This window comes from Suricata suricatta, chromosome 14 (genome assembly GCF_006229205.1).
Source record: "Suricata suricatta isolate VVHF042 chromosome 14, meerkat_22Aug2017_6uvM2_HiC, whole genome shotgun sequence".
Classification (NCBI taxonomy): Eukaryota; Metazoa; Chordata; class Mammalia; order Carnivora; family Herpestidae; genus Suricata; species Suricata suricatta.
In genome coordinates, this window is record NC_043713.1 from 70,728,648 (window position 1) to 70,738,296 (window position 9,649).

General features: G+C 41.8%; 1 protein-coding gene across 1 annotated transcript in view; it reads left to right on the forward strand.

Annotated features, from left to right (window-relative positions):
- Positions 1-9,649, forward strand: part of LOC115277814 (sodium/glucose cotransporter 1-like) — a 58,772-nt gene that overhangs the window by 26,231 nt on the left and 22,892 nt on the right. The window contains exons 9-11 of the mRNA XM_029922214.1: positions 1,933-2,068; positions 4,555-4,662; positions 6,118-6,268. Coding sequence (XP_029778074.1) covers positions 1,933-2,068; positions 4,555-4,662; positions 6,118-6,268 — 395 coding nt within the window. The remainder of the gene's footprint in view (positions 1-1,932; positions 2,069-4,554; positions 4,663-6,117; positions 6,269-9,649) is intronic.

A 9,649-nucleotide genomic window follows, 5' to 3' on the forward strand; every position in this document is an offset into this window, starting at 1 on the left:
AAAAAAAAAAAAAATCACAGAATCTCAAGCAGAAATAATTTACAAATCCACAGAAAGAAATGGAGTGAAACCAGAATAAAGTTCAGAACATCAAAGACAAGGAAAAGATTTTGAAAAGTACCTAAGAGGAAAGATTACTGATAAAAGAAGACAGTTATCCCAACAATAGGCTGCTCAGCAGCAACCATGTAATCCAAGGCAGAGGAGTAAAATTTTCAAAGGCATTGAGAAAAATGTCACCTCTAAAGTACATGCCCAGCTAAAGTATTATTCTTGACCTACGGCAAAATCAAGACTTAGCCTTCCCTGAGGAAGGACTGAAAGATGCACATTTTAAAAAAAAAGGAAATACTCATGAGCAAGAAAAATAGCAAAGATGTTGACAGATCCTGAGCAAACGGGCTGAAAAATAATAATTACAAATACAGGAAGTGAAAAACAGGACAAAACTTAAATATTAGACCACAGTTTGGAATTAAATCTGTCTGTGGACTCTGAATTGTTCAGAAGGGTGGGGATGTTGATTTACTTTAGACTTGAAGTATCTATGTGAAAATTTTAAGAGTCATTATTAAATACACAGAAGTAGAATACATAATTTCTAACTAGTAAAGAAAGTGACTTAAAATGTTTTACTAGAAGGAAGCAAACAAACTGAAGGAAGGAAAATTGTTAACTTTGGCCCATCACCATTTTTAAACAATAGTCCACTCTTTGCCCCACTTTGTAATATAGGACAATGTACAAAAGTCTTAGGACTTTCTACATAGTTGATGTACTGCCTTTCTGGTCACCCTTGCCTCAGAATGAGAGCCGGATTTCTGTCCTTGCCCTCCTCCTTCATCCCCTAGCTTGAGAGCCTGGCTCTTCGGTGCGCAGAGCTAAGCAAAGACCAAAAAATGCAGCCTGGCTGCCCATGCACACCTGCTCCGCGGAAGCCCGCATTCACTGAGAGGCCAGCAACAGGGTACAGTGGACCTCCCGAGAAACAGTACCTGTTGCATGAGGAGGCCCTCTCTGGGGCTCTTCCTTTTATTATTAAAATGATGCATTTGGAAAATAAAGAAAACATAAAGAAGATGACCATCCTGCCTGCTAATTTTACCATGCCGGGATTAACCACTATTACCATGTCAGTTTGTTCCTGTGCACTTTTTTCTAGGTATAGAGTCATGGTGTACAGCCTGCTGTTGAATCCTGTATGCCTTTTAGTTACCATCACACTGCATGCAGCTTTTACATTATCTAAATATTCTTCTGAAACCTACTTTGAGCACATACATAATACTGTGTTGTTGTGATGCACTGGACCATGTCTTTATGTGCTTTCTTAAGTGCCTCTCCACCTGCCAGCTGTAGCGTTCTGTTGGGCCTGAGTGCACACTGCTTCTTATGGCAGGAGCACCATGAAATGGGTCGTGAAGCCTCTCTGAGGAGATTTTGCATTTTAAAGGTCTGTACTAGTTCATTTCAGTTCAGACAAACGAAGTTGGTCCTACTTCTGAAAATTTGGTGCCGGGGATCCTTTGCTTTGATTAATGTCACAAGGGCTCTCTTCCTTCTGCCCGGCAGGGACAGTCTGTGGCCTCTAGGAGGGAGACTCGTCCTTGCCAGGGGACAGTTCGTAAGCACTGTGCCTCAGTAATTGGTTTGCAGTGCTAACAATGAGGCCAAGGTCATGCACACCATTCCTGTCCCCTGAGGCAATTGTGCACGAAGCAAAACATGCTCATAGTCACATGCATCTCCTCTGGCCCTGCCTGCCCTGAAGATGCCTGGATGACTAGGGTGAGCAGCTTATCAAAAACCCACCAGAGGGCACATACTGCGGCTGCAGCAGGTCACAGTTATCCTGTCTGTGCCGCGGTGGCCCAGGCTTGATACACTCTGATAGAGCCATCACCCCCTCACCCATCTGTGTTTCCTTGGCAGATTTTTGTCCAGCGATGCCTGGCAGGGAAGAACATTTCTCATGTGAGAGGGGGCTGCCTACTTTGTGGGTACCTGAAGCTGCTGCCCATGTTCAGCATAGTGATGCCGGGAATGATCAGCCGCATCTTGTTCCCAGGTAAATTCTTAATTCTGATGTGTTTACACTGCTCATCTTCCGTTTTCTTAGCATCAGGCCTCCCACAGTATTGGGAGGTGTTGAGATGCCCCCAGATTCCTTTCTAGGGAGCAGAGGGGTTCAGATTAGGGATGGTGCTGAACAGAAGTCGGGCAGAGACCATGGATATAGGCGGCAAGAGAGAAATTCCATGAGAGGAGTTCAGGCAGGAAAGAGCTGACCGATGCTCCATGCTGCTAGAGCCCAGTTCTCCGCCAGAGCTTGGAGGCACAATCTGCAGGAGACTTACTTGTCCCCTTTGCACTGACGCATCATCATGGCATGCACGTCTGTGTGCCAGGCACTGTGTTGGGGATCTCAAAGATGCTGTCACTGCTCACTCAGACCTTCAGGAGGGCTTGTCAGAGGGGGAGCTCGATGTAAACTCCCAAAGTGGGTCTGACTCAGGCCCACTTTCTTTCCACTAAATGCTATTAAAGCGTCTCTGTTTCCCTTAATGAGCTATCATAACGGTGTGGATGTATCTCATTCCCATTTCTACCTAGTTTTACTAGCTGTACTATCTCTTAAGGTACCAGGTTTGTTTATTCAATAAACCTTCATGGAGCACTTTCTCTGATAGGTGCAGCCACTGTGGCAGAGCAGGTGGCTTCCACGGGAGTCTTATGCTGCTGAGCTTTGACAAGGCCAAATAGAACGTAAAATACTTTTTATTGCTAAGTAGCATGTGCAGGAGACATCTCTAAGCCAAATTCATCCTTCATTCTGCCCCGAGGCATGCCTCTTTTTAATCCTAATTCCTTTCCACTTTTAACAGAGAGAAAGTCTTTGTTACAGCATTCCCAGATTTGGTCTTTGGCTGTCAGGTGGCATTTTGGGGTCTCATAGGTGATGCCTCCTCATAGTTAGGAAATGTACTGCTATGCTTTCTAGGACTCCAGAATTCTCTTCCCTGGGCTTTGTGGACTTGCCTCCCCACCCCACTCCACAGCACAGACCGTCCTGCTCACTTAAGAAGAAGACTTGGAAGAATCACACATATCTTGGACTCTAGAGAGGAAGCTACTTAGGGAGGGAGGAAAAGAGTGGGGAGTGGGCCTCAAGAACCCAGACTCTCTCCAGCCTTCTGACCAAGGGGTGAACAGAGTTGATGGAATGCACTGATGGAGAGCCATTGGGTAAGAAGAACCAGGAACCATGTGTCCCTAGTTCTCAGAAATGGCCAGATCCATCTATCCATTTGCACATTTACACATTTATCCAGGTGTATAAAGCCAGAAAGCCATTTATCATGGAAGCTTGGCACCTGTCCATGTTCTTGGAAGAATATGCTTTTTCAAGAACCCAAATGCTCTTGGCCCTAGATTCTGGGTCTCTCCCCTGGCCAGAGCTGGGGGTCAGACACTGCCAGCTGCCAAGGTGTGGTTCTCGAAATCTGGTTTTCCGTGTAGGGCCCTATATTATCTGGGGCCCTTGGTTGAACATATTCCCTTTTTAGCTCCTCTTCCTTCAGAACTAGTGTCATCCTCAGGCCATCTAGTGGCAAGGTGGTCACCAGCAGCATCAGGCCTCCATCCCACCAGCTCAACAACACCCACCAAGTATTTCCTTTCCCTATAGTTCTGGCAAAAATTCCGGAGGAGTCTTAGTGAACTCACTTGAGTGATAGGGACCAGTCATTGTAGCCAAGAGGAAGGAACTTCCAGAATGGCCAGGCCTGGCTCCTGGGCCCTTCCTATACCACCCCAGGTGTCACAGAGGTTCTGTTACCCAAAGCAGAAGGCAGGGAGAGTGGGCAGATATAAATGGATGCAGCTGCCCCCTTGAGATTTTTAATCAAGTTTAGTCTTAGTCTTCCTCAAGACCTTTGGTAACCAGTGCTTAAGCTCCATAGCTGTCCCTAGTAAATGGCTTGCCCCATAAACTGGGGCAATAACCTGCTTCTTTGTCATAAAAGTTGATTTGTTTTGGGTAACTTTATATCAGATGGTAACTTTATATGCTTAATTTAAGCTCTTGAAGGACATATCCCATTCACTCCCTTTATTTCCCTTTGTCCAAAATTCCTGAATACTCTGAAAATTCCCAAATACTCTGAAATAACACTCCTGTGAGGGCTAAGCAAGTAAGGTTATGAGTTGTTCACGCATTAGTATGTGGATGAATAATCTGTCTGCTTTCCTGACACCTAGAGTGGTCACTGAAAGGCATGTCCAGGCCATATCCCATGCTTGGGGTCAAGCAGTGAGGTGGTAGTAGCCCTGATTCACCTGGCTCCTAGGTGTCTAATTCCCAGCCCTTGCCTCTACCCCCAGCTCCTGAGGAGTGAGCCTCCTGAGGAGGATCATCAAGTGGAGTGGTCACGGTAGACCAATCTGACATCTACATAGGACTTTGCTATGTACTAATTTGCTTCCCTTCCCTTCAACTCAGATTCTAGAGCTCTAAGGCCAACATGTTGGTGTGATTGTTATCTTCCTTGGCAGATAAAGTGGCATGTGTTGTACCTTCAGTATGTGAGAGGTTCTGTGGCACAAGAACTGGTTGCAGCTCCATCGCCTACCCGGTGCTGGTAGTAGAGCTGCTGCCCAAAGGTAAGAGATGGGCTCTGCCATGGAAACCACATCCTCTATGTCCCTTTGGGAGCCTGTGCCCTCAGGCTTTAAGTGGATGGTGAGGAGTGCGGAAGCTGGGAGTGGTTTATCTACCGCCGATCTTTCTGGGTGGAATGTTGTTTGTGAAGTAGGGGGGACATTAGTGATGTAGATGGAGCGTTGCTTGCCCTGAGGGAAGGAGCCAGGCCTCCTCCCTCTTCATCTCTCACACACTCACACAAGGTATGCATGCTCTCAGAGGCACAGCCCTGGCCCATGATTTGCATTGTTTACTTCCCTTGTTTGGCTCCCATCTTTCTTTCCTCACTCATTCCACTGGAGGGCTCCACTCTGTGCTAGGTGGTGTCCTAAGCAATGAGAAGGCAGAGATGATGCCTTATGTCCAGTGGTGGTCAGGGAGATGGGCAGTTCACCAACAGTGAGATGGCTTTCACTACAAATTGAAAGTGAGTCTATGCATTCATCTCAGCTGTTTCCCCAAATCCTATGGAGATGGCCAAAAAAACAGTACCATTTTTAAAATCCCTTATTAGCTCTAAAGATCAGTAAGAGCTCTAGAGATCAAAGTTAAGATATTTCTGTAAAATCCAATAGAGATGGAGTCTGACAGAGGGAAACACCGACCATTGCACAGTTTAGGAAGGAAGTTGTCCAGCTTCTGCAGCTGACCCCATCCTAAAGCACCCAGGGCTTCAAGTGAGGATCAGCTGCAGGGCACCTGAGGGAGGCAGATGCAAAGATACCAGTCTTTGCCTGGCTTGTAGCCCACAGAATACAGCAGGGACCTTGCTGCTGTGGGCCTCCAGCTCAGGCCCCAGTTAAGCCTCAGGCTCTCCCATCAACACATAGAAATCATTCTACAGAGTAAAGTCCCTGCAGTATGGTAGCATTTCAGGTGAAAATATTGGATTGTTATGTTAATAGCTCACATTTTATGAGTGCTTGCTCTCTGTTAACCCATCTGCTTAACTTAATCTGAACCACAGCCGTATGCGATATTACTTTTATGCCCACTTAAGAGATGAGGACACTGAGGCACAAGGAGTCACATCCCTTGCCTCCAGTCAGAACCTTCTCTGAGCCGCAGGCTTCTCATCTGTTAAAATGGGTTAGCAGTGGAGTCCATCTCACAGGGCTGTAGGTAAGATGGTACAGGCTAATGCGCAAGGAAATATTCTGGCACAAAATAACCACTCAAGAGATATTAACTCTCATTATTATGTAAAGACACAGCAGGAAACTAGTAAGTCTTATCACAAAGCAAGGACAAATATAATGTTTTAATCTGTCTTAGATGGAATGCCGCTCCAAATAAAATTTGAGTGTTTTTTGTATGAGAAAATGTAGTATATAGAAAAGTGCCTTAGGAGGCCCAAGGCCTCTCCTGGCATGGCCAGAGAGCTGGTGGTCCAGGAAATGTCCCTTCTCTTCTAGGCGTTCAGGGCTTGATGCTGTCCGCACTATGGGCCTCTCTCATGTCCTCCCTGGCTTCTAGTTTCAACTGTGCCAGCACCCTGTTCACAATGGACATCTATACCCTGATCCGGCCTATGGCCACTGAAAAGGAGCTCATGGTAACAGGAAGGTGAAGGATGTCTCTAACCACACTAGTTTCTGCTGTCAGTGAAAACAATGCCCACCGGAAGTGATTATGTGGAAAAATTAGGCTATCCTACTCTATATAGAATTTTGTTTAAATACAGTATGGTTGTACTTTTTTTGCTCCAATTTTGCAATGAGGATGTATTGTTTTTAAAATCACAAGAGGAGCCTGGGTGGCTTAGTCAGTTAAAATCACAAAGAAACTTGTTTCCATTTGAGAAAAAAATAAGTAAATATCACGATGATAAAAAAAATGCTAGCAAAGTTTAATGCACCTTCCTCAAAGAGTCTTTGGGAGAAAATTTACATAATTATCTCATTGTCTCATTTAGTCCTCATGACAACCTTTGAAGGTAAGTTTTACTGTTCTTGTTCTCATCACGTCAATCAATGAGAGGAAAGTGGCTCAGAGAAGGAAATTGGTCTACCTGAAATCATAAGTAAGTAAGTAAGAGAACCTGTCCATCTCAGGGCCGTGCTGTTAACCATGATGCCACATGGCACCATGCTAGGCATGGGGTGGGGGATGCATATGTGTAAAACATGGTCCCTGTCTTTGGTCCATAGGGTTTCACATTGGCTGCCCACAGACCACATCTTGCACACACACATTGAACTTGGCCTACATTACATCTAAAATACTTCTGGGGAGCCTGGGTGGCTCGGTCAGTTGGCTCCTGATTTCAGCTCAGGCCATTATCTCACTGTTCATAGATCTGAGCCCTGCATTGGGCTCTGCACCAACAATACGGAGTGTACTTGGGATTCTCTTTCTGGCTCTCTCTCTGCCCTTTTCTCTCACTCTCTCTCAAAATAAATAAATAAACTTTAAAATAAAATACTTCCTTTATCTCATATCAAGGTACATACTGTTCACTTATTTTATGTGTGTAACCCCTACATTTGAGTTTGCTTTTATATTGTAATTAGCATTCCATACTTTAAAACCACTTTTATGAGAATTTTAGGAAAGAGATTACCAGTTTTATTTAAATTGTTATAACACTGGGGGAAAAAAAGGAACAATTAAATTCATTTTATGAAACTCAAGAAATTTATGCCCAAACCTAACAAATATAGCACACAACAATTACAATTAAGCTTATTCATTTGTCTATTTATTTAACATTTTATTTATATTTTTAAAGTCAACTCTGTGTCCAATATGGAGCTCGAATTCACAACCCCAAGGTCAAGTTGCATGCTCCACGAACTAAGCCAGGAACCCTAAACTAATCTCACTTTTAAATACCAATGCAAACATTATAAATAAAATATTAAACACAGATCCAACAATATATTAAAAAAATGTTAGGGAAAATGGTATCTCATTACCAACTGGGACTTTTTTTCCAAAAATATAAGATAGTTTGATATTAGGAAATGTATTACTATAACTCACCATATTAAAATATCAAGAGAGTACAATCATGTGTATTTATTCCCAGACGATGAAAAAGTATTTGGTAAAATGGGTAACTTTCCACATGGTAAGACATACCTGTATCACCCTGAAAGTCAACATCATGACTAATGAAGGAACTGGAAAGGAAGAGGCAAAATGCCCTTCCTTACCACTATGTTTATATTAATAATACAAAAGAAGACCAACAGGTAAAGTTGGAATTAAAAAATAAGTATCTGAGGGCACCTGGGTGCCTCAGTCAACTCTTTTGGTTTCAGCCCAGATCATGATTTCACGGTTTGTGAGTTCAAGCCCCACACTGGGCTCTGCGCTTACAGTGCAGAGCCTGGTTGGGATTCTCTCTCTCTCTCTCTCTTTCTCCCTCTCTCTCTCTCTCTCTCTCTCTCTGCCCCAACTTATGTTCTCTCTCCTACCCCCCAAAATAAATAAATAAACTTTAAAAACAAGAAAAATAAATATCTAAAATTAAGAATTCAGTGGATGGATTAACAATTGATTGGCTATAGAATTGATATAATTAATGGATTGGCAATAGATCAATTGACAATATCAAAAATGAAACATTCACACATATACATGGAATGCAATCATAATAATAATATATATATCATTTAGAATCAGAAAGAGGAATAATTTGGGTAAAAGCAACTTTGAAAAGACAATGGCCAGAATTTTCCAAAACTGATGGATAGTTACCCAGAGAGTCAAGAAGCTCCACAAATTATGAGTAGGATAAATATAAAGGAAACCATACCAGACTATATTATAGTAAAAGTGCTGAAAATTACTCTCTACAGAGAGCAGCCAGAGGAAAATAAATCACATAACCTTCAAAAGAGCACCAAAGAGATGGATAGCAGAATCTCTAACAGAAATTATAAAAACCAGAGGATAATGGAATGACATCTTCAAGTGCTAGGGGAAAAAAACCTGCCAACCTAGAGTCCAACAAACATCAAAAATATTCTCCAAAATGAAGGTGAAGTAAATATATTTTCAGACAAATGCAAGTTAAAATAATTTATTACATTAGATTTTCACTCTAAGAAATACCAAAGGGAGTTCTTCAGGCTAAAGGGAAATAATCCAGGTAGAAGAATTGAACTTCAGAAAAGAATGAACAGCACCAGAAAGGGGAAATAAGTGGTAAATATAAATGAATATTAGCTCTTGACAACATCAATAAGAAAAAAAAGACTATGGGATTTATAACATATGGAAGCAAAATATAATAATAGCAGAGAAAATGAACAGAGGCTAAGTGGAACTTAATTATTCTCAGGTTCTAGAATTATTTGGGATGTGGTAAAAGGAAAACTTGTACCAGACTATGATATATCAAGGGTGTGTGATCTAATCTCTAGACTAAGCAATAAAAGAATAGTTCAAGAAAGTTTAACTGACAACTTGTTTAAAGGAAAATATGGAATAGCTAATAAAATATTGATTAGCCTCCCAAAAATCAAAAGGATAAAAGAACATAAAAGGCATGACAAATAAAACATAATAGGATGGCACATATAAACCCAAATGTACAGTAAGTTTATTAAATATAAGTAGACTAAATACCTGAGTTAAAACATTAAGGTCATCAGACTCTTATCTAAAAAAACAACAACTATATTCTACTTAGAAGAGACACCTCTTTTCCAGTCTTATTGGGGTAATAATTGACATAGAAGTTTAAGGTATACAACGTAAGTTGGTATATACAGCAAATAAAATTTGGTAGATATTGCACAATGATTACCACAACACATTTAATTAATATCCATCACCACACATAGGTACATATTTTTTCCTGTGATGAGAATTTTTAAAATCTACCATCCTAGCAACTTTCTTTTTTTTTTAACAGACAAAAGTCATATTTTATTAGCTTAAACGTTTAAGCTCAAATTTGTAACAACTCTTTTTTTTTCTTTTTTTTCTTTTTTT